General features: G+C 42.8%; 1 protein-coding gene across 3 annotated transcripts in view; it reads right to left on the minus strand.

The window, feature by feature from the left end:
* Window positions 1-1,776: 1,776 nt before the first annotated feature.
* The window catches only part of Faf2 (Fas associated factor family member 2), a 42,108-nt gene continuing 18,219 nt past the window's right edge, over window positions 1,777-25,665 (minus strand). For 2 of the 3 annotated variants that reach the window (XM_075969577.1, XM_075969579.1), the window contains exons 2-11: window positions 23,756-23,824; window positions 19,655-19,789; window positions 15,096-15,172; window positions 12,194-12,332; window positions 10,382-10,467; window positions 10,191-10,282; window positions 8,156-8,333; window positions 6,410-6,581; window positions 5,478-5,621; window positions 1,777-2,548 (exon numbers count right to left, since the gene is read on the minus strand). In XM_075969577.1, coding sequence (XP_075825692.1) covers window positions 2,366-2,548; window positions 5,478-5,621; window positions 6,410-6,581; window positions 8,156-8,333; window positions 10,191-10,282; window positions 10,382-10,467; window positions 12,194-12,332; window positions 15,096-15,172; window positions 19,655-19,789; window positions 23,756-23,824 — 1,275 coding nt within the window. In that variant the 3' untranslated portion in view covers window positions 1,777-2,365. The remainder of the gene's footprint in view (window positions 2,549-5,477; window positions 5,622-6,409; window positions 6,582-8,155; window positions 8,334-10,190; window positions 10,283-10,381; window positions 10,468-12,193; window positions 12,333-15,095; window positions 15,173-19,654; window positions 19,790-23,755; window positions 23,825-25,665) is intronic. The other variant, XM_075969578.1, reaches the window with a different exon arrangement.

A 25,665-nucleotide genomic window follows, 5' to 3' on the forward strand; every position in this document is an offset into this window, starting at 1 on the left:
ATACTTTTTTTTATAGACAAGAGTTCTCCTGCCATCTCTTTCTCTACTATCTTTTGGTGGAAGCAAGGAGAAAAAACAAAAACAACCCTATTTGCTGCAGACAACTCTTCAGAAGACCAGACTGGACCCACTGGGACTGCAGAATTTCAGCTCACTCAGGCATCGCTGCTTGGTCACCCCCATGGTCATTCAGCTGAGGCTACTTCCGTGGGGAGTAAGGGACAGAACTTGAAACAAGTGCTTCTATCATCCATAACTTGCCCAGAAGCAATTTAAACAAAAACAAAAGCTTGCCAGTCTCTTCAAGCTCACAGGTCTTAGGGAGTCAAAGATTCTACAGCCATGAGGGACAAAAGTCAAATTTATATTTCTTATAGAAAGGGGGGAAATGGCACCCAGACAGAACTAGGAGCAGCAAGAAAATGAACCGTCTTACAGATACCATAGAGCCACAGACCTGGGGTGGTGGTACTCACCCACTGTTTGAGAGCGTGAAGCAGGAAGGGCCCTTGCTTTAGTACTCTGGCACCTAGTTATCATTTTGTAGTTTTCAAAAGGCAAGAAGCATAGAATATATACATTACAGAATGAGATTAAGGGGGAAAATCGGAGCATCCTCAAGCAGGTGTGAGCAAGAGACTTCCACAGAACAGCTGCCTGTGTGCCAGGCAGACAGACAGTGACTACAAACTGAGAGGGAGGCCGCTCCAGGTGGAAAAGTCCCTCTGCATAGCTGTCACCAAGACAGACTTCATCTGAGGGCCATCCAGTCCCATCACTGCAGTTCTGGCATCAGGGGCGGTTTCTCACCTGCTATGGCAGACAGCAAACGGAGCTAATGTTTCCTAAGGTAGAATGTAGAGCCCTGTGCTAAGGCCACAGGACATTCTAGGGTTTTCCAGGGACTCCGCAAGCCATCCTCACCACGCCTACTCTAACAGTGGAAGCCACGGAGGGCCGTTGCTCTAGTTAGGAGGGCCTTCTGGAGGTGACAACACAAGCCATGCTTTCCCTTGACTGGAATGCCTTGTCTCGTGGTATATAACGACCACGGGGACTCCACGGGGGCTGCAGTGTGTCAGCCTGTTACCAGTGTAGCTAGCCCGCACTTAGGAATCCTTGTCAGTGCACACTGGCATGTGTTAATGCACAGCTTCACTATGTACCCACTACCACAGATGAGATGTTTAGAAGGGGGAAAAAGCTCCTGTTGCTTCACCATAGCAAAGGAGGAAGGCTAGGAGCTGCCTCTGGTAAGCAGCCTCATCAGAAAGTGAATGTGCCCTTCTTCCCACGGCTCACACAGGCTGGGAAGTCCCATTTCCCCTGTGGAGACAGGGTTTCACTTTGTAGCTCTGGCTGGACTGAAACTCAGAGATCCACCTGCCTCTGCCTCCCAGAGCTGCAGTGTTTAAATCATCACTATCACACTTGCACTGAACAGGGCGGGTGGATGCGGGTGAATGGTGGCCCGAGGATGGGTCCCACTAGTCCTTTGGAAAGGCACCAAGCTTGGTGAGTTAGGAAAACTGGGAAAGAGCAGCATGTGTCAAGGGAACCAGACCCCTCACCACCACCTGGTACAGATGCCAAAGAAGAACTGCAGTTCTGTGTAAAGGTGAGTACACACCCCACACACAGGTGTAAACGGTACACACACAGCCTCTGTGTGGGTCACAAACCCAGAATTCCTCTCATTGTTCGAAACAGGATACACAAGTGGCAGAACTGTACCAAATGACCTCTCTGGGAACATGAGAGGAGCAATGGCAGAAGTAAGCGCAAGGTAGCCCTGGGCACCTTTATTACACTACCTTGGGCTAAGGAACCCAGGGCATTGGCTCTTTACCAAATAAATTCAAGGAAAAAAAATACACCTAAGTCAGCCTCATTCCTTTGGTCATTATCATTACAAAACAAACAGAAACAGAGTTATTCATAAACTGTGGGCAGTCTGTTCCATCCTCGCTTCCCCTCGTCCTCAGGAGATGCTGCTGTAACTGGTTGGTGGAGGTTTCCATCTGTGTTTTCTATAAAAGCAAGAATGAATGAGAGGCCGTGGGAATGTCTCCTTCCCCACTCGGGACAATGGATGGGTTGAGGGAGAAGTCTCTTCTCTGGAAGGTGTGTGGTGAGGCTGCGGGAAGGCGAGTCTGCCAAGCAGGTATGTTCACTGCTGACCTTGCACACGCACACAGGTTGTGACTTTTGCAGGCAGCATGGTTTCTGATCCTTCCTTAGGATGCAGCAGTTTTCTTAAAAAAAATATTGTATTATAATAATAATATTATGAATTTATCTCTTGTTCTCTTTGTTTTTCCATTTCTTTTAGGGATTGGGGTGGGAGGGAGGAGGCATAAAAGTGTCATTCGTCTGTCAGGTCCTGAACAAAGAGAACTTCTGTGTGGCCAAGTCCTGCCTCCTGCAGTGTGGGAGGGGTGGGCCATTCCTCTGAAGGGACACACGGCAGGACCCGTCTTGGGAAATTGGCTTCAATCTGAAACTTCTCAGGGCTTTCCTTCAAGGAGAATAAGAAGTCATGGATGACCTGCAGATGCCACACAGAAAACAAGGCAGTGAGAAGACACAGTGTCAAGTCACATGTCCCCAACCTTCCCCAGATGACCCAGCCCACAGCACCGTCAAGTCACAGGTCCCCCCACCTTCCCAGGATGACCCAGCACACAGCAGTCATATCACAATGGGATTCTACTGCAAGTAGGTTTAGTTCCCTGGAAAAATATGTGATAGCTCTTTTTAAGAATTCACCAGGCCAGGTGGTGGTGGCGCACACCTTTAATCCCAGCACTCCAGAAACAGAGGCGGGCGGATCTCTGTGAGTTTGTAGCTAGCCTGGTCTACAAGAGCTAGTTCCAGGACAACAAGAGAAAACCTGTCTTGAAAAAACAAAAAGAGAGGGAGAAAGAGAGAGAGAGAGAAAGGCAAAATTCATCCAGTAATTCTATATATAGATGGCTGTATCTATAAACACTGCATTGTTATTATTTTATTATTATCTAGATTTTTATTATTTAATTTTATATCCATATTATTATATTTTGTATTATATATTTATATCATGTTATTTATTTTACTTATATATTAATTACTATTATTTTATTCATTGTTTTATTATGTTATTATTTGGGCCCCACCCAAACTGGTTTTGTTTTTCTAGGTAAACTGGTCTATGGTAGAATTGTATCGATATTTCAGTCTTGTCCCTTGAGTCTCCTTTAGCCTGGAAGCAACTCTGTTACTCTGTGGAGTTCAGAGTCAGGCATCTCTGCAGAACGTCAAGCAGATAAAGGGCATCACTCAGGGCACCCATTTGGGCGGGGCAACCTTCCCTTTGTTCTACTGTTTATGATATTCACTCTGATCATGTGACTCAGGAGGTGCCTGCCTGGTACCCCTCTATAGGCATTCTCTAGCTGGTAGTGCTTCACAGGGAAGTACTCTGAAAATGCCAAGGCATGTGGTTTTTCAGTCTTTTAAATGTGTTTATACTAATACAGGTTCCTCACTTCATATTTTAGCAAAAAAACCAGTGAGAATAGGCTGAGTAGCAGCTGGGTCTCCATGTTTGAAAGGGAGTCAAATGTTTTTGTTTTTTTAATTAATTTTATTTTTTTCTTTAATTTTTTTTTTTTTACTATGCATTGGTGTTTGACCTGCATGTCTGTGTGAGAGAAATCATATCCACTGGAACTTGTGTTATAGACAGTTGTGAGTTGCCTTGTGAGTGCTGCGAATTGAACCCAGGTCCTCTGGAAGAGCAGTCAGTGCTCTAACTGCTGAGCCATCTCTCCAGAACCCAGTCAACTGCTTTAAGAAAACAAAATCTATTTTTTAAATATTTATTTATTTATTTATTATGTATATAATATTCTGTTTTGCGTGTATGCCTGCAGGCCAGAAGAGGGCACCAGACCTCATTACAGATGGTTGTGAGCCACCATGTGGTTGCTGGGAATTGAACTCAGGACCTTTGGAAGAGCAGGCAATGCTCTTAACCTCTGAGCCATCTCTCCAGCGCCCAACAAAATCTATTTTAAAAACCACAGAGAGGGGCTGGAGAGATGGCTCAGTGGTTAAGAGCATTGCCTGCTCTTCCAAAGGTCCTGAGTTCAATTCCCAGCAACCACATGGTGGCTCACAACCATCTGTAATGGGGTCTGGTGCCCTCTCTGGCCTGCAGACATACACACAGACAGAATATTGTATACATAATAAATAAAAAAAAAAAAAAAAAAACCACAGAGAAACCCTGTCTCGAAAAACCAAAAAAAAAAAAAAAAAAACTATTTTAAAATGATGTGTATCTATGGTTGTCAGGGGGAGGGGTGGGAATACTGGATGGGTATATGCACATGAGAGCAAGGCCATGGAAGGCGAGCGCTTGAGTCACAGGTGGTTGTGAACCAAACTCAGGTCCTCTGGATGAGAAACAAGTGCTTATAATAACTGACCAGCCTCAACTGCTTTGTGACCACCCATAGGATCTAGGGATGACTTTCCCCTGTGGTTAGCCTTTTTATTTCTTTATGATAGGGTCTCATTGTGTTGGGACTGGCCTAGAATTCACCACATAGACCATGTAGATCTCAAACTCATAGAGATCAGCCTGCTTCTGGGAGGCACATTTATGTTACCTAATTAAAAATTCTAGGGCTAGAGAGATGACTTAGTAGTTAAAAGAACTGGCTGCTTCTGAGGTCTTGAGTTCAATTCCCAGCACCCACATGGTGGCTCACAACTATCTATGACTGTAGTCTCATGTAATTCTCATGGAATCTGATGTCCTCTTCTGATGTGTAAATGTACATGCAGATAAAACATACATTAATCCCAGCACTGGGAAGGCAGAGACAGGCTGATCTCTGAGTTCAAGGCCAGTCTAGTCTATAAAGTGAGTTCTAGGACAGCCAAGCCTACAGAGAAACCCTGTCTCGAAAAAACAAAACAAACACACATATACATAAAATACATTAATCTTATTTTGGAGATTAACGGCTAGAGTTGTAGCTCAATGTTGGAATGCCTGCTAGCATATGGGAGACCCTTAACTCCATCCCCAGCACTGAAAAAACACCCCCCCCAAAATGCTCTCCTCTCAATATAAATAAACACATAAATTGAGCTATTTCTTCTCTTCCAAGCCACCACCTCATTTTCACTCTGTTCTAGTCCTTTGGGTCTTGTTTTCTGTACTAACCACTTGTGTGTCTAGTTCCAAACACAATGTATAAAGTTTAAAGTTAAAGGGGTGGCTAGGCACCGTATCTAAGAGCTCAGCAGGTAAAGGTCCTTTTTCCCAAGCCAGAAGATTCCAACCCAAGAACCTACAGAGAGGAAGGGGATTGGACTCCCATAATGTGTCCTTTGATCTTCACCTGCACACCATAGCACACATGCAACAAACACACATCTACAGCCTAAAACTGCATATATCATCTGGCTTAGGTGATCCTTACTGTTAGAGACTGTGAAAAATGGAACCGTCTCTCTACTCTGGTATCATTGGGTAACTTGAAAATGATCTTGACACTTTCAGGGTCATCTGGGGATGGCTCAGGAGGCAGGCATTCCAACTTTCTTTCCTTTTCCTCCTGTAAGTTCTAGAGAAACACAAAACAAAGGTAAGGTTATGGCTTAAGTAGGGAAACAAGAAACCAGGAATACAATGGCTATGTAAGTTTACTGCACATAAGAAGAAAATCTAATGAACAATAAATGTAGGGAACTCTCCCGGGGGCTGGCAAGAGAGCTCAGCAGATAAAGGTGTGTGGGCCCTGAAGGTAGGAGCCTAAAAAGAGAGACCAAGTTCCATCCTCAGAAACTGTGTTATGGGTGGAAGGAGAGAATGACTCTCCAAAGTTGTCTTTTGACCTTCACAGAAGCACTGTGGCACTGTGTGCCAGCACTCACACATCACATATACACACCTAGACAAAATCTCATTGATTGACTGACTGACTGAAGCAGGTTCTCATGTAGCCTTGTCTGGCTTCAAACTGACAAAGATCCATCTGCTTTTGATTTCCAAGTGATGGAATTGAAGGAGTGTACCCACTACACCTGTGGATAAAAATCATAAAAGCAACCATTCCCTCTCCCCACAAAACCAACTTGGCAAGAAATGTGGAACAACGTTACTGTGCTCCCTGTATTGCTGACTGTGTCTATGCATTTCAGTATTTGGAGGGAAAAGGATCCTGGCTGTAAGCAAACGACTATACACACTAAAAACACTGTGAACGAAATGCCAGTCTGCTAACACTGATATTGAGAACAAGTATGGGAAACAATTACCCATAATGCCAACTCAACTCTGCCTTCACACACAAAGCCATGGGTGACAAAGTCTGGGCATGCTGGGAATGACAAGAACAGAGACATGGCTCACCTGCCGCCTCCTCTCCTCTGCCAGCTTCTGCTGCTGCACCTCCTCCTCCTTTCGGCGTTTCCTCTCTCGTTCCTCTCTCTTTTTCCTTTCTTTCTCCTGGTCTGCCCTGAGAGAAGCCAGGTAGGCTTCATCTTGTTGTTGTCTCAGCACTTGGGTCTGGTTCCTTTCTTCCCTATGGACAGATCAAAAACACCAAACACAACCCTTATTTGATAACTGTTTTAGTAACAAGTCTTCCTCCTCCCTCACTCCTGTCCCCCTAGGCAAGTATAGTTCTTGACTGTGTTCCTCCCACTTCCATCTTGAAGGCTAGCTGCTAGCTTGAGATCCTCCTGCTTCAACTTTTCAAGTACTGAGATTAGAGACATGCCCACATGTTTTTATTTAATTAAAAAAAATTTTTTTTTTCCTGAGACAGTGTCCTGGTTGCTACTATTTATTTACCTGTCAATTTGACTCAAGCTGGAGTTACCTGAGAAGAGGAAGACACAACTGAGAGAATGCCTGGCTTATAGGAACTCAGGAGGCAGAGGCAGGCAGATCTCTGTGAGTTTGAAGCCAGCCTGGTCTACAGAGCAAGTGCCAGGACTCCACAAAGAAACCCTGTCTCAAAAAAAAAAAAAAAGTAGGTGTGTGTGTGTGTGTGTGTGTGTGTGTGTGAGAGAGAGAGAGAGAGAGAGAGAGAGAGAGAGAGAGAGAGAGAGAGAGAGAGAGAGAGAGAACACAGGTGCCCTTGAAGGTGTTTGATCTCCTAGAGCTGCAGTCCAGTCATGAGCTGACTGGACTTAAGAGCTGGGAATTGAAATGGGGTCCTCTGTGAAACAAGTACATGTTTTTAACCGCTGAGCCATCTCTTAGCCCCTACCTTATTTCTTCTTCTTCTTTTTTTTTTTTTGTTTGTTTTTCAAGACAGGGTTTCTCTGTGTAGCCATGGCTGTCCGGTAACTTGCTCTGTAGACCAGGCTGGCCTTGAACTCACAAAGACCTGCCTGCCTCTGCCCCTCAAGGGCTGGGATTATTTATGTCTTTATCATGCTCCTGGGATGAAGTCTGCACTAGATCCTGAAAGGTCACAATTTAAACAATCTCTCTAGAGTTCAAACAAGTGAAGCTGAGTGCTTCCCCGGGTTTGCTGAACTGCGCGAGTAAATGAATCAACGTGCAAGCTCTGGGAGCCTTGAGAGACGGCTCTTAAAATACACGCGAAAGAAGGCAGGAGTCGCAATTGGAGTCTAAAGTGAAAAGGGGACAGCCTTGGAGCTTGCACTCTCAACAAAAGGGTCAGAATTGAATTGATTAGGCAGCTGTAGGTAGCTGCTGAAGAACTAAGTGCTAGTCTGGCGTGTGGGCAAAACCACTTACACATTGGGTACCAGAAGTGATCTGTTTTGAGGATGGCCAGATAAGCAGACCCTTTGTTTGTTTTCTATTATAAGGCAGACAGAGGTGTGGACAGGTGTCTACAAAATTAAAAGTACTCTAGAACTATGACTGTTTTCAATTTCCTTGACTTCCCCATTACAAATTTTCTATAATTACTGTACAAAATTCAAGCAATGGGGGAGAAGCTATAACCAGTCCACCTTTTCACATTAAATCCTTTCTATAATGTTCAGCCTTCTAAACTATTCATCAACGTGAAGCAAAAGCTTAAAGTATGTAAAACAAGGCAAAGAAGTTTGTGGAGCTCAGGTCAGTCCTTCAAACACAATATCTGTCTCCTTTTAGAAAGGAACTCCCTGATACCTTTCTAGGCGTTCTGACACCAGGTAAGTCTGGTTTGCATCCATTATGAATGTCAGCTGGTTGATGAGGTCATCAGGTTGAATGAGGCCTTCTAGCCGTCCCACCACAGTCATACGGCGATCTTTCAACATAATCATAGCCAGGAAAGGGTAGGTATTCTCTCGTAAAGCCTGTGAAACTGACAAAAAGACCCAAGGGTAAGACGTGGGGATGAAACAGATCAACCACAGACTTTGCATACTGACAGAATGCCTTAATGTTGGCTGGAGTAAAAGGTGGGTGTCATTTCTTCTCTGCCTAATTTTTTTCCTACTGGTTTCTTCTTAAAATTTTTGTAACTGCTAAAAAACACTTAAAGATTTATTTCTATTTTATGTAAAGCAGTGTTTTGTCTCCATGGATTAAAGGTGTGCACCACCATCACGCAGCTATTGGTCAGGATTTCTACACACACATATGCTGTCTTTTTGTCCTCATCTAATTTCTTCCTTACCTCATTTTCCTAACCTTTTTTCTCCCCTTAACAAGGCTAGTTTTTCTACTCCAATAGAATAAGAAGGTTGGTCTTTAAAGAACCAAGGATGTAGTATAATGCAGCTGCACCTCTGTCCTAATGTTAGAAAGAAGACATTTTATAACTTTCTACAAGTATCCTTTGTGCCATCTATCTACGAGTCCCACCGAGCTAGAGTAGAATGGTAAAACACAAGCTGCAGAACATGCCAAATGTTCACAGAACATTTAGGAGTAAAGATTTAGAATCAAGATGCAAGACCAGGTGGTGATGGCACAAAAGTCCAGCACTTGGGAAGCAGAGGCAGGTGGATCTCTGAGTTCAAAGTCAGCCTGGTTTACAGAGTGAATTTCAGAACTGTTACCCAGAGAAACCCTGTCTCAAAAAAAACCAACCAACAAACAAACAAATAGAAGAAGGGGGAAAGCACTAAGATGCAGGAGAAGCAGCTGCAGCACATTTGAACACTAGTCACAATCCTAAGGAAAAAGGTTACAGCTGGGCGGTGGTGGCGCTCGCCTTTAATCCCAGCACTCAGGAGGCAGAGGCAGGGGGATCTCTGGGAGTTCGAGGCCAGCCTGGTCTACAAGAGCTAGTTCCGGGACAGGCACCAAAGCTACAGAGAAACCCTGTCTCGAAAAACCAAAAAAAAAAAAAAAAAGGTTACAAAAGGACTGAGCTCTTTGTCTCTTCTGATGATTTCTATTTGGTTTTGTTTGTTTTTCGAGACAAGGTTTCTCTGTGTAACAATGCTGACTGTCTTGGAACTCACTCTGTAGACTAGGCTGGCCTCAAATTCACAGAGATCCCGTCTGTCTCTGCCTCTTGAGCGCTGGTATTAAAAGTGTACACCAAAAGCCAGGCAGTGGTGGCGCACATATTTAATCCCAGCACTCGAGAGGCAGAGGCAGGTGGATCTCTGTGAGTTTGAGGCCAACCTGGTCTATAAAAGCTAGTTCCAGGACAGGCTCCAAACAAACAAACAAAAAAGCGTGCACCACCACAGCTGGCTGGCTTTCTTCAGACAGTTTTTAAGAAATATTTATCTTTATTAAGAATTACTGTCAGAAAGAGCTGAACTGCCTGCATCCATGGTCAGCACTCCAGCACTCAAACAAGACTCAAGAGTGCTGAAACCACAAAGAAGACAAATGTGCAGTAAAAGGACCGCTAGGATTAGAGGTGAGCTGCTGGGCAGGACTGATTTAAAATGAAAGTGTCTGGTGATGGTTAACTGTAAAGAATGGGCCTTAAAGTCTGTTAAATCCTGATCATGCTTCAGAATGTGCTAACTGTATGTTCTTGGAACTGTATGCTAGTCTCTGAAACTGTTTCATAAAATCAAAAAAACAATACAACCTTCATCTCTTAGGACTACTGACAAAATTAAGATATAAATAAGAACTACAACCAGCATTGTATCTACCACAGAACAAACATCCAAGAAATGGCATGGCCCATTTTTCCAGACTTCCCCCAGGGTATTCTGATACTGTCAATGAGGCAAAAAACACCACTTACCCCTGTACCCCTCAGGTTTGTTTGTAGAACAAGCCCAAAAAAGCATCCTGCTGTTTATTAGTGAGACCACTTCAGGTGCACAGAGCGTGTTGCTATGGAACAGGATGAAAACAACATAAGAACATCTCACCAACTAGAAAGTGTCAGAAAAAAAGAAGGCAGAAAAGAAAGAAAATAACTCATCTACTTACCGGCAGAACTCATCGGAGTCCTGGTGATCATCTCCATGAAGATAAACCAAAAGAAACCGAAGTTCCCGCTTGGCATCATTAAGTGCCTGCGACAGACAGAAGATCACCACTCACTATTAAGATCCTGACTTTTATTTAGGTTAAACGTCCAAATGGATATAACTATGTATTAATCAACAATGGCGACCAGAAAGCTGGGGAGGGAAATGGGGGGAAAGAAAAGCAAGAGACTGAGTACTTCTCAGGCTTCTACCTTTACACCCACCCCTGGCATTTTCTCCCTATGAAAAGTCCAAGTCAACAAATTTTACTGAAAAAGGTTTTAGTGTTGTTAGATTTGCACTGCACCAGGCACAAGAGAGCAGACAAGGCAACACAGACAAGTCAGAGAAAGTCAGCTGTTTTAGGCTTAAAGATAAAAACAGGAGACTGTGACTATGTAAAAGATACTTTGCAGCTATAAAGTTCTTGTTAATAATAATAAAAAAAAAGCTGCAAAAATCATTTGGATCCAACAGGAATGCAAGCAAGAATGAAGGACCAGGGCACCAAAGGCATTCGAGAGAGTGCAGGGTTTAGAAGATCTAAGACAAAGCCAGTGTCCACGAATCTTGTGCCATACATGGTATACGCTTGAGTCCTTCCATTCCAATCTCCATTTTCTGAAGGGCTGATGGTAGTCTACCTCAAGATGATATAAAGAAGCACTTCTCCCCCTCATCCCTAAGCCCTAAGCCTGTACAACAGGTATGTAATGTTTACTGAGTGGGAGAGCAGCAGCCACCAAGAATACAAACTGTGAGAAAAAGCAGAAGCAGGGGAAAAAAAAACAGAAACAAAGTGAACCCCTTATCCTGGTAAGAATCAGAAATCCTGGACACTACTGAATAGTGTGAACTTTGAACTATGTCCACAGTGTTGATTATTTTTCTCTGACAAATTATATACACCTATCACCCAGTTTTCCTCCCTGAAAGGTTTCTGTGGCTTAGTTTGAATGAAATGAGCCACTTTAAGCCTATGGTCTACTTTTTTTTTTAAAGATTTATTTATTTATTATGTATACATCATTCTCTCTGTGTGTATGTCTGCACACCAGAAGAGGGCACCAGATCTCATTACAGATGGTTGTGAGCCACCATGTGGTGGCTGGGAATTGAACTCAGGACCTTTGGAAGAGCAGCCAGTGCTCTTAACCTCTGAGCCATCTCTCCAGCCCCCAAGCCTATGGTCTAAATTCTATTCAATTCTATAAAGGATCGAAACAAATTCAGGTTTTTTCCTTCAAGCTGCATACTGTCTAATAACAGAGCAAAGACGTGAACACAAACCACTATAAGGAGGAATGTAAAAGTGCTGCAAATTTCAAAGTAGAGGGATGGAAAACAAAGGGAAGGTCAGTACTTTAGAAAGCAAGGTAGGGCAAGACAGGGACAATGGAATGATTAGGAGAGGAAGGGCTGGTCTGAAGTGGGCGGACCCATTAGTCATGGTGTTAGAAGGACACTCCAGGTGACAGGAACGATTTGCGAGGCACTGAGGCAGGGAAGTGTTCAGGGAAGGGTGTGGTTGGAACCCAGGGCGTGGGGAAACAAGTTATGCAAAAAGACATCAAAGAAGATTGGGATTAGATCAAGGAGGGCCTAGATAAAAGGTCTGGTCCTGTCCTTTAAAAAAAATTTCTCCTATAACCAATGAAGAGTTATGTAAGTCTTTTAATATCAGAGCGACATGATCAGAGCTACACTACACTTTCCTTTGAGAACAGAATCATAGTGTTAGGTTGGCATCTATTTGGTTTGTGGCACTGACCTGGCTGTACGTTCCCTGGTAGAAGACAGGGTGTGCCCTCCCATATTTCTCTTCAAAAGAGTGCATAAATGAAACAATGTCCCCAACAGGGTCAGTGACCCGGCTGCGAGGGTCAGGCCGTATAAAACGAAGAGCAAACCTGGGGAGGAAGGAATAAATATCACATGAATTGGCTTCCTGCAGTGCATATGGAGTGGGCCAGTTTGTACAGACGTTTATCACAGAGCCAGAGCCGTGGTAGCAAAGGGACGTGAATGGTCAGTGAGTGGGCCATCAGACCTGAGGGTAGACCTGGCTCACAGCCACAAAGCTGCCAAGTGTTCCACTAACTGCTCAAGAAGAATGCACACACTAGGACTATAACATTCTAACACTGGCCTAACCCACTGTGAGTGTTTTCTGCAGAAGGGCTGGGGAAGGAAGATCACAACCTTTGATACTGTCTAACATAGCAGCCACTAACTATTTATTTATGGCTATTATATATTTAAATACACTAAATTAAATATAGGTAAGCTCAGTGCCTCAGTTACACCTCCGTGTTTCAAGTGCTCAACAGACATATGTGGTTAGTCATTTCCATTCTCAACAACAGAGACAGATAATTTGTCTTAGTCAAAAAAAGTGCACGGGACAAACATTGCTCTAAAGTAGACGCCTCTTTCTGCATCTTCCTACTTGCAGCTTCCTCTCCTTTATGTTCTTCTGGGAGTCTGATTTTCTTAACTTACACTCTCAAGTTATCAACAGGGACTTCAAATCTAAACTCAGAACTTATTTGTTCTTCAAAGGAGCAGGTAAATTTGTTTCATGTGTCTGCACTAATGGCATCCATGGAAGAAGTCCTAAAACTGATACACATGTGGGTACTTTAGATTTAGGGATGCACAGCCTAATGGGCCTATACATCTATTCCTAAAAAGCCTAAGCTATCATACTGTACCTTACCCTTTCTTTATGCTTTGGGTTCCCACAGAAGGTAGTAGGGTGGAGGATGAAGTGGTACATTTCACATTAAGTTGCCTGAATGACACCATTGCATTAAAATTAGTAAAAACATGCCATGCATATTTTTCTAAGGAAAGCAAACAATATTCATTTACTTAAATTTTTAGCAAGAAAAAATTTTTTTGTCTATTCTTGATAATTTAACAAATTCTCCATAATTTTTCCTAAGTCATCAAACCAAATTCATCAATATAAACATTCCAAGAAAATTAAAGACATAAAATGTAATTACTTCTATATATAAGGAAAAGTTACCAGTGCTTCAGAAGGCTGGTAGTTTGACTGTTTTTCTGGAAAGATTACTTTGGGTTGTTTCTTTTTAAGTATCCAAATTCTAGGAAGGGTAAAGGCTTTAAGTCTACTGTTTCTCAGCCAGGCGGTGGTGGTGCACGCCTTTAATCCCAGCACTCGGGAGGCAGAGACAGGTGGATCTTTGTGAGTTCGAGGCCTGCCTGGTCTACAAGACCTAGTTCCAGGACAGGTTCCAAAGCTACAGAGAAGTCCTATCTCCAAAAAACAAAAGAAAGGAAGAAATATTGTCCCGAGAAAGTCTACTGTTTCTCAATACAATGTATTTCCACAGCTAATGTATTTAAGACATATGTGTCAACTCAGTTTTTATTGTGACTTTATCATTCCATATGCCCATTCCTGAATAAAACAGAGATGGGAAAACTACAAAGCAGGCAGTCACGAAGTTTGCATCAGCCGGGTGGTGGCACAAGTCTTTAATCCCAGCACTCAGGAGGCAGAGGCAGGTGGGTCTTTGAGTTCAAGGCCAGCTGGTCTATAGGGAGAGTTCCAGGATGGAGCTACACAGAAGGGCCAAAAAAAATAAAAACAAGAAAAAAAAAAACAAAACACCTTTGCTATAGAAAGGATCTCATTAAATGAGAGACCAAGGGGAAACTATTATTCATTCCCTGAACATCTGCAGTGGCTAGGTCCTTATTTCCAGCCTCTGCTACTCAGAACAGAGCAAAGCCACTGAATTTGGAAAGAGGCACTTTGTATACATTGTATTTCTAGCTCCATTTGTGGGCCTACATGTCATGCTCATTCATTCATACTCTCCCCATCCCTTCCCAAACTCAAAATCCTCTTGCCTCATTTTCATCAGGAGTATAGGTACATGCTACCTCGCCCAGCCTCCAGTGAACATTTGGTCTCTCACAAAGTCTGGGCATAGCTCTAGACCATGTTCTGTGCTAAGTTTGATCTGCCAGAAGTCAGGTCACACTCAACATTTCCTAGCTCTGAACACACTATAGCTTCCCATGCTAAGTCCTATGTATGGTACACAGAGAAAACTTGCTAGTGAAGGTATGAAACAAACTGGGTGTATACACGAAAGGGTGCCAGTGTTAACAACCTAAGCATTGCCAAAAGGGCAGAGGGAAATGTACAAAACACTGCCTAGAAAGATGCCAAAAACCTATGGCAAAGTGGGTAGTCTCAGAGTAAGAAAATCTTCTGGGGCTGTGAACAGTCAGGTGGAGGAGAGGTGGTTTAGGGTAAAAGTTCCTGAGTATGAAGTTAGGAGATAGATAATGGTGGTTAGAAAGGAAAGGGCATGGTGATTAACTCAGGAATGTAGCGGTGACAAACATGGTGAGGGGAGGGAAAAGACCAACAAACACAGGCAGATTGATTTGATTCTTACAAACAATAGCCAGGACTAATTTAAAGTGATTTATAATACCTTCCACTATGCAACAATTTAAAACATTTTTTTTTACTATAGAAAAAGAGTATAGGAAGAATATTTAATCTGATAACAAACTGGCTAGTCAAAAATGATTGAGCATCAAGCTTACTCTAGTCTAAGTGGGCCTTAGACTAGACTTCAAAGCCTAGACTATGGCTAATAGCATATAAACACAGAGGTACATACCTAAATATATCAAGTATCGTGTAATAGGTAAACCGGAATGGAAGCATTATCAAGTAATAACCCCATCCGAGCAGCCCCTGAAATTCCAAAAACAAAGTTAGAGACCCCATTCTCTTCATGTCCAATACTTCAGAAAATGGCTAGTTCATATTTCCATGCCCCTCTCCCCACTATGGTGACCCTCTCTCAATAACACAGCGTCCTCTTCCTGGCAATCTCATCCTTAAATGCTACTGCTTTTGGTACTATTTCACCTAAGACTTTTGTTTTTTCCACAGAATTTCTGTTTTTAATTTCCATAACATTCTCCAGCAACTACTTACTTATACTTAACTGTCAACTTCAAGTTTCTCCCCACACAACACAATTCATTCTTTCCATCTTATATTTAAACATCGATATATGGCACACAGAAATATCAAGAGAGATAATTACTCTGGACATTTGTATACAACAGTAAGTCTATTACCACAAGGGCAAATCCTTATAGCTACTAATCTTTGTAATAACACTAGTTAATCTTATCTTATTGCTGTTATACACAGGCAGGGCTTACTGTCAGACTGTGTTAACATGTCCTATGTAATCATCGGAGTGAGATATAAACTGAACAGGGATCAGGGTCTCAATCACGAGGTGGGGCCAGTTCATGCTGAGGAAACATGGGGTATATAGAGAACTACTCCTTGAGTTATGTATTGTTCTAGGAAATCTGGAAGGGTTTTTGTTGTTGTTGTTTTGGGTTTTTTATTTGTTTGTTTTGGGACAGGGTGTCTCTATGTAGTCCTGGCTATCCCAGAACTCACTATGTAGCCCAGGCTGGCCTGCTTCAGGCAGTTGAATGCTAGTATTTCAAGCGGGTATCTTTACCTAGGAGGTCTGAGGGCTCATCTAATTTAGTCTTCCCTTTATCTATAGCTTTGTTTTCTGTAGTTTCAGTTATACTTAGACAACCGGGGTCTGAAAATATTAAAGGAAAATTCAAAAACTAAATACTTTGTAAGTTTTAAACTGCAAATTGAGCAGTGTGGTAACAGTGTGCCACGCTGTCCAGTCCCCTCAGGAAGTCTCTTCATCGTGATCTACACATGACACCTGCCTATCAGTCTCTTAGGAGCCACTCTGGTTAGATGTGTCAGGGTGTACTTGTGTTCAAGTAATCTTTATTTTACTTAAAAAGTGGCCTCTGCTAGGCATGGTGGTGCACACTTTAAAGGCCTGCACTGGAGAGGCAGAGGCAGGTGGATCTTTGGTGTACATAGCAAGGGCAGGTAGGGCTATATAGCGAGATCCTGCCTCAAAATGACAACAAAATGGCCCCAAAGTGATGATGCTGGAACTGATACGGAAAAGGGAGCCATGAAGTGATCGGCTTCAGTGAAAAGGTAAGTGAGACTGAAGCCACGGAATCATATGATGCAGTTGCTAAGATCTACAATAACAACCAATCTTTAATTCATAAAACTGTGAAAGAAGGGCTGGAGAGATGGCTCAGAGGTTAAGAGCACCGGCTGCCCTTCCAGAGGTCCTGAGTTCAATTCCCAGCAACCACATGGTGGCTCACAGCCATCTGTACTGAGATCTGGCACCCTCCTCTGGCGTGCGGGCATACATGGAGGCAGAATGTTGTATACATAATAAATAAATCTAAAAAAAATAAAATAAAATAAATAAAACTGTGAAAGAAGAGAAGTCTTTGGTGGCTCTGCTGCTGCACCTTGAACAGCAAAAGTGACAGCAAATGCTTGATGAAGATGGAAAAAGCATGAAATAATCAGGCTCAGAAGTACTGGGAGTTTGGGGGATCTACTGAAGACATTGCAAGGGTATCCTCTATGGAAAAGTATAAATTAAACTTCACATTTATCTGGAAACATAGTTGTACTACATTGCTCAGGCTGGCCTCAAAGCTTGTGATCCTCCTGCCTCAGCAATCTTTTTCTGTGTGCCAGGGACTTGTGGAGGCTGGAAGAGGGCACTGGATACCCTGGGACTGGAGCTACAGACAGTTGTGAGTTACCACATGGGTGAAGGAATCCAAGCCAAGTCCTCTGGAAGAGCAGCCAACTGCTCTTGACTGCTGAGCCATCTCAGTAGTGCAGTATTTTTTCCCTCTGAGACAATGACTCATAAATAGAGCTAGGCAGTACTTGAACTAGACATCCTCCTACCTCAGCCTCCCAAGGGCTAGGATTACAGGCATGCAGCACCATCTAAAGTAATTTTTGAAACGTTAAGTACTCCATACACACACATACAAAAGTATAATAATGGAGTAATAGTAATTGCTCTAAAATTGAAGTGTTTAAAAAGGTTTATTATTTTTATTTTGTTCTTTTGTTTGTTTTTTTTTTAATTCTAAATGCATGTTCAAGAGGGTGAGTGTCATCACTGAAGGATAAGAAGGATAAGCTCCAGAAAGTTCTCTGGAGTTCATGATCAGTTATGTATCTAATTCCCTTAACAGACCATGAGAAATTGAACTGTAAATAGGAAAGCTAAGATGAAAGGATTCAGAGTTTGATGATAACCTGGACTACATAGTGAGATCCTGCCTCAAGACAAGACAAAACAAAAAACACCAAAAAGGGAGGGAGGGAGGGAGGGAGGGAGGGAGGGAGGGAGGGAGGGAGGGAGAAAGGAAGGAAGGAAGGAAGGAAGGAAGGAAGGAAGGAAGGAAGGAAGGAAGGAAGGAAGGAAGGAAGGATGGATCAATAGGCAGAGGTACCTGCTGCCAAGCCTGACGACCTGAGTTGGATCTTTGTGACCCACAGTAGAAGGAGAGAACTGACTTTGCAAGCTGTCCTCTGACCTTCACGTACACAAAATAAATAAAATGCAATAAAACAATGTTTATAAAAAAAAAAAAGGAACAAAAAAGGAAAGGGAGGGGAGGCACAGGCAGTGAAGGAAAGGAAGGCAGGGAAAGAATGAAAGAGGGAGGGAATGAATGGAAAGGGGCCTGCTATGGGATGTCTTGCCCTATGTTATGAATGTGTGTTGCTCTCATTGGTTGATAAATAAAGCTGCTTTGGCCTATGTCAAAGCAGGACAGAGCCAGGCAGAAAATCCAAGCAGAGATACAGGAGATGCCAGTCAGCCGCCAAGGAAGAAAGACATATAGAAAATGAGGTAATGCCACATTCACGTGGCAATACTTAGATTAATAGAAATGAATTAATTTAAATGTAAGAGCTAGCTAGTAATAAACCTGAGCCATTGGCCAAATATTTATAATTATTATTAAGCCTCTGGGTGATTATTTGGAGATGGCTGTTGGATGGGGCAGGACAGAGAAAAACCTCTAGTACAGATTAGGAAAGGAGGAACTGAATAGTAAATGAGTTCTTTCTTAACCTCTATACATCTTAGTGGCAGTCAACTGGAGCATTTTGAAACGCCCAAGAAACCTAAGTGAACTACCTCTTTGCTACCAGTCCTTCAGGATCATTTTCAAAACAATGACACAGAATTACCAAGGATTCTAAGCAGTTCCTTAAAAGTAGCTGAAGTCAAGCAAACTCAAGTTACAAGTTATCAGATTTTAATTTAATGGTGGGAAGTTGCCAGCTATGGTAGGTTGTTGATGCAACAATTCCAGAACGCAAAGGAAGGCCAAGGCAGGAAGAATGTCCAAGGTTTGTGGCAGCCTGTCCTACACAGTGAGTTCCAATTCAGCCTGGGCTACAGTGAGCTGCCAATCAGTCTGAGTTATTTAGTGAGCTCCTGTCCACATGAGGCTATATAATTAATGATTTCTAGTCCAGCCTGGGCTATACTGAGTCAACAGTCTGAGCCACAGAGTAAAATCATGTCTCCAAACAAAACACACACACACACACACACACACACAGACACAGACAGAAAGAGACGGAGAGAAGGAGGGAGGGAGGGAAGGAGGGAGGAAGAGAGGGAGGGAGACAGAGAGGGAGGGAGGGATGGAGGAAGGGAGGGAGAAAGCGGGACTGAAGAGATGACTCAGTAGTCAAGAGCACTTACTGCTCTTACAAAGGACCCAGGTTTGGTTCCCAACACCCACATGGTGGCTCACAACAGCCCATCTCCAGTTCCCAGGAATGCAGAGCCTCTTCAGGCTTCCATGGGCTCCTGTAGGCATGTGGGCACAGACACAGGCTCAGAAGCAGCTCTATTCAGGCTGCAGCAAACATTTCAAAAGGAAGCTACTCAAAACAAGTAAAGAACAGAAAAATAGTTCCTATAAAAAGAATCCAGAAGCCGGGCGATGGTGGCGCACGCCTTTAATCCCAGCACTCGGGAGGCAGAGGCAGGCGGATCTCTGTGAGTTCAAGACCAGCCTGGTCTACAGAGCTAGTTCTAGGACAGGCTCCAAAGCCACTGAGAAACCCTGTCTCAAAAAAAAAAAAAAAAAAAAAAATCAGAGAAACTGATGAACCCAGTAAGTCTGCCAAGGGCCCATAGCTAACAAGTTTAGACTGTCAACATTTCTTTTGCTCTATCACACAAAGATAACAAAACCAAATGGGTGAAATCATTTTTTAAAAAAAAGAAGGGGGGGATATTCTAGCTATAAAACTTGCCCTTGGTTGTGGTCTTGAGACAACATAGCTGTAGATCCTGTGATCAGCTGTATTAACCTGTAGGGGTCGGGATGGAGGTGGATTGAAAACACTCGGTACACCCTCTTGCTCATTCAGTCTGTCCTGGACTGCAGCCTGAGACGGAAAACAGAAAAGAATACAGAATGTCAATAATGCTCAAATCCACCCAAGAGGAAACTACTGCTTGGTGACTCAAAAAAAGGGTGAACATTACATGAAGGTCACTTGATGAATACATGCCAAGAGACCTTTATCCTGCTATGCTACGGGACAATAAGAATTCTCACATGGTGTTACAGGCAACTTGTCTTGAAGCCACATTTACATAGCAAGCACATTATTACTATTAATATGTGTTATTCAGAAGGGCTGAACTATAATGTGTTTTACCTACTATCCCAGGAAAAGCAGTACACAGAATACAGTGTGGACAGCACCTCCAGAGCTGTGCAGTGGGCAGTACTGACTGTTAGTATCTAATAGTATTGGCAAAGAGTATATAGTCTGCAGCTCCACAGCCCAGAAAGAAACTAACTTATATGCTTTACATGTTTTCTCCCACCATGACCACATTCCCTCCTCTTTGGTCTCCACCCAGGAAAGGGCGGGTCTTCCATGAATATCAATAAACACAAGCTTTAGATTCTTTATGTGCAAAATTGAAGGAAACTTAATGCTTGGAATTTTTATTAAGAAAAGGATGCTTAAAAAAAAGTATAAAAGTCTCCAAAGTGGGAGGAATTTGAAAGGAGGGTCAGCTTAATCTGAAAATCTGAATATTTAGGGCTTGGGATGAAGCCCAGCTGACTGAGTGTTTGCTTACATGTATGAGGCAGAAACCATTGCTTTAATTCCAGAACTCAGGAGGTAGAGAACGGGGATCAAAAGTTTGTGGTCATCTTGGGCTATGTAAGGAGAATGAGTCTAGCTGTGGCTAGAGACTCTGTCTCAAAAACAGAACAAAACAAAATCACCAAGGGAAAAAAAATCTGAATATTTAGGCTTTTTTTAAAAACAAAACAAACTTTCATTCTCTAAATTCTGTCTCTGAAAACAGTTTTCTGTCCCAGTTTTGTGACAAATTGGCCACACATAAAGATATCTGGTTCCCCTCTCAATGCTCTACTCAGACTGATGGGAGGACCCCCTTTGTTACTATCAGTGGGCTGGCTCCACCTAACAGTCTTAGGGGAAAATGTGACAATGCCAGAGACCAGCTGTGTGACTTAGGGTTGGTACTTTGGATAACTGGGTGTTTGTCAACTTGGAGGCTGCATTTGACCATATGGGCAGCCAATCAAATCAATTATGTCTAGATTAAAAAAAAAACCCAAACCAAACCAAACAAACAAAAAAACCAAAAACCAAAACCAAAGCCAAAAATAAACCCCCAAAGTCGGGTGGCTATGGCACACGCCTTTAATCCCAGCACTCTGGAGACAGAGGCAGGCGGATCTTTGTGAGTTCGAGGCCAGTCTAGTCTACAAGAGCTAGTTTGGAACCGGACAGGTTCCAAAGCTAGGGATGCCCTGTCTCAAAAAACAAAAACAAACCAAAACAAAAAACCGACAAATCAAAAAACAAAAGAAAAAACTCAACAAAACCACAAGAAAAAAAAAAAACCTAAAAAACCAAAACCCAATCTGGACACTTCGTTAAGGCATGTATGTGCCTCACACAATCACCCATATGTACAAGAAAGGTGTGCATTCTGATTTCACAGAAGATGGATACACACATTTCTTATGTGGGAAACCTTTGAGACCCTATTCCAAGTCTTTAGCTAGTATCTTATCAGAAACTATTATGAGAAGTATGAAACCTTTCCAGTGTGTCTCTAGTGAACATTAAGCCTGAAGGTCACTGTAAAATGCCTTTGAACTCACAGCTAGTGTTGAAGAAAGAGTGGTCTTTGGGAGGGCTGTGCTGTCTTCTAAACCTGAGACCTGGATTTAACCTTTTGTTTGATTAATTCCAGGCAGTCAAATCACACTCAGTGGGAAAAAATAACCTTTCCAGTCTGGCAAAGTTGGCTCAGTGGGTTTCTTAATTAGCTTTTTTATCAACTTGATTCAAGCTAGGGTCATCTGTGAAGAGGGAACCTCTATTGAGAAAACGCCTCCATGAGACAAGTCTGAGGTGCATTTTCTTGATTAATGATTGATGTGAGTGGGCCCAACTTACTCACCCCTGGGTAGGTGGTTCTGGATAATATAGGAAAGTAGGCAGAGCAAGTAATGAGGAGCAAGCCAGTGACCAGCACTCCTTCACAGCCTCTACCTCAGTTCGGCCTTGAGTTCTCGGTCAACTTCCCTCAGTGACAGATTGTGATGTGGCACTGTAGAGCGAAATGATTTTTTTCTTCCAAATTGCTTTGCTGATGGTATTTTTATCACAGCAACAGAAACTCTAACTAAGCCAGTAAGTAAAAGAGCTTGCTGCCAAGCTTCACTTTTCTGGGTTTGATCACCAGGACTCATGTGGGAGAAGGTAAAACAGAGAAAAAGAAGAAAGTCTGGAAGGACACACACTAAAGCACTGTGCTTTTTCTAGAAAGTGTAAGAATTTTGAATTTAAACTTTTATAGACATATTTTATTTCTGTAATTGGAAAAAGACAGAGAGTACCATTAGGAAGTAAATCTTTCCAGCCACATTTAAGCTATACAAAGTAATCTCACCAAATAAGCAGGAATAAAAAAAAGGGGGTGTAAATCTTTAGCTCACAAAATATTCACTCTTTGGAGAGCACATACCTGTCAACAGCGGTTACCCCTAGGAAAGAAGGAAATAGGGAACAAGATAGGACATGCAAGCAACTTACAAACTGTTTTATTCACATCTGAGGAGCAGAAATTTGAAGCTGTATTACAGAACACTTCAGGGTTAGGAGTTGGGTGGGAGGTCCAGGACTGCCCTATTTTCTTCCTCCTTCCCTCCCTCTGAGACAAACAGGGCTTGAACTGATCTTCCTGCCTTAGCCTCCCCAGCGTTGGTATCTAGGTGTCGCCATGCCTAGTTTATCCCTCCCCCAAGTATATTTATTTTTCTTCAAGATTTATTTATTTAGTTTACAGTATTCTGTCTGCATGTATGCCTACAGGCCAGAAGAGGGCACCAGATTTTCTTACAGATGGTTGTGAGCCACCATGTGGTTGCTGAGAATTAAACTCAGAACCTCTGGAAGAACAATCAGTGCTCTTAACCTCTGAGCCATCTCTCCAGCCCTTAAAGTATCTTTATTGTTAAGATGTCAGCAGAAAATTATTAAAAAGACCCAGATACCTAAATGACTAATATGAAAAGGATAAACAAAATTATGCCAAAGAAAAAAATAAAACTTTTAATTGTGTGTGTGTGTGGACACGCTCGTGTGCATGCTGAAGTCAGCGACGACCTCCATGTCATCCTGCAGCGCTTTCCATTGTTTGAGAGGATCTCTTTTAGCCAGTATATATAAGCTGCTAATATGCTAGAAGTAGTAAGCAGATATCTATTTCTTACTAATCTACTTCTTTATTTTGAGACAGGGTTTCTCTGTGTAGTCCTGGCCATCCTGGAATTTGCTTGGTGGACCAGGCTGGTCTCAAACTCAGATCCACTGACCTCTGCCTCCCAATTGCTGGGATCAAAGGTGTGCGCCACCACAGCCTAGCATCAAGAATATAAAGGTGGGGGTGGGGTGGCGCATGCCTTTAACACCCCCCCCACACACACACACTCAGGAAGCAAAGGCAGGAGGATACCTGTGAGTTCAAGGCCAGCCTGGTCTACAGAGTGAATTCTAGGACAGGCTCTAAAGCTACAGAAAAACCCTGTCTTGAAGAAAAACAAAACAAACAACCCTGTCTTCAAAAAAGAAGTATAATGAATCTCATAGGCATGGTGGAGAGAGCACTTGCTGCCAGGATGACATAAGGAGAGGCAATAGATGAATGGAATTATTTTCATAGTTTCTATGTGTGTATTTTAAATACAAAGAAGCTATACTTCTAATATCAAAATAAACACCAGCAGACCCTCCTATAGGGAGAAGGGCGCTGTAGCAGCGGGACTGTTTTGAGGGAGTGGGTGCCCATACCTCCATATTCCAGTTATGCTGCTCCAAAGCAAGGCGACACTGCTCCATGGACTCTATGCCAGTCAGATCCTGAAGGGAAGGTGAAGCACAGGTTACTATGGGGCTGAGTAGAGTGCTTGTCTAGTTTAGCATGAAGAAACCAGGTATGGCAGCACACGCATGTACTAGCACCTGGAAGGTGCAGGAAGAAGGGTCACTGTTGGCCACAAGGGATGCTGCTGAGATAGACCATTTAGTAACACGTTTGCCCTGCACATACAAGGACGTGAGCCTATGCACCCGTGGACCACGGAGCACCAGAAAGTGCCTCTGTACAGGGAGCATACCTGGCTTTCTAAGTTCCTTTCTCACTACTTCCCTTCAGGGATCCAATACGCAGCAGTTCACATATGCACACCAAAAGCCTGAAAGTCCCACAGTGGTAAGCCCTTCAACACGCTACATACAGAAGCCACATCCCCCTTCTTCGTAGACCTTTCTTTCAGTCAACAGATGCTTTACGTCAGAGGTCCATAAAGATGAGGTAAGGTAGAATTCCTAATTAATGCAAGCACAGAGACAGTGATTTATCTCAACCAGAATGATAAGTCAAAACAAAGTTTCTTGCCTTGACTGTGTACTCTGTACCCAAGAACAAAATGTTTAATTCTAGAATTTAGTTTCCTTTATGTACAATGTTTAATCTGGATTTAATCTGGATTAGATATCCTTTCCAGACTTTTGTGTGTTTGAGTGTTCTGCCTGCATTTTGTGCAATACATGTGCAACTGTGCCCTTGGAGGCTGGAAACAGTGGAGCCATCATGTGGTGCTGGGAATCTAACTTGGCTCCTCTGGGAAAGCAGGCAGTGCTTCTAACCCGTCACCTCTCCAGTCCCCTTTCCAAATGTAACAAACGAAACTCCAAAACTTTGTTCATCCCTTTTACCTTTATTTTTTAAGACAAGTCTCAATGACCTTGAAGTGCACAGGTTGCGAGGCTCCCCCCAGCACTGCAGTTACAGGGGTTACATTAAAAGCCACCCTCTGGCTTTTACTATGGAGTTCGGGATCTGAACTCAGATTCTCATGCTTGTGCAGCAGGCATTAAGCCACCTGAGCCATCTCATCACAACCATCTGAAATACCGTATAATAGCTTCACTGGCCTAGGAAGTTATGTCTGAAGACCGCCTGGGCTATCTAACAAGTCTCCCCCCCAACACACACACAAATCTTAAACTACAGACATTTCCCCCTCAGGCAGAAGCAATGGCTAAATGGTTAAGAAGCATTTACTGCTCTTGCAGAGAACCTTAGTTCAGCTCCCAGCACCCATAAAGGTGGCAATCACCTGTAACTCCAGCCAGCTTCAGGGAGATTCAATGCCTCTGCCCTCCATGGATACTTACATTCACATGCATCTACACATTATCAAAAACAAAAATAATCTTTAAAAAGTATATATACAAGCCGGGCACAGTAGTGCACACCTTTAATCTCTGCCTCTGGAGGCAGAGGCAAGTAAATTTCTGTGAGTTCAAGGCCAGCCTGGTCTACAAAGTGAAACATGTTTCTAATAATAATATTATATTTGTGTGCACACAAATGAAATCTTATTTTTTCTTTTTGAGACAAGGTTTCTTCGTGTAGTCCTGATTGTCCTAAACTCACTCTGCCAACCAGGCTGTCCTCGAACTCAGAGATCCACCTATCTCTGCCTTCCAAGTGCTGGGATTAAAGGTGTGCACCACCACACCATGTTCAAATTAAATCTTTTAAATATATCATTATAATTAACTGTGATAAATATACCACATTAAGACTGTTAAACAGTAAACACTGTGTAGAGAACATGGGAATTTTATGTATTATCAGTGTAATTTTGTTTTTTTGTTGGTTTTTTGAGACAGGGTTTCTCTGTGGTTTTGGA

This window comes from Microtus pennsylvanicus, chromosome 4 (assembly GCF_037038515.1).
Source record: "Microtus pennsylvanicus isolate mMicPen1 chromosome 4, mMicPen1.hap1, whole genome shotgun sequence".
Classification (NCBI taxonomy): Eukaryota; Metazoa; Chordata; class Mammalia; order Rodentia; family Cricetidae; genus Microtus; species Microtus pennsylvanicus.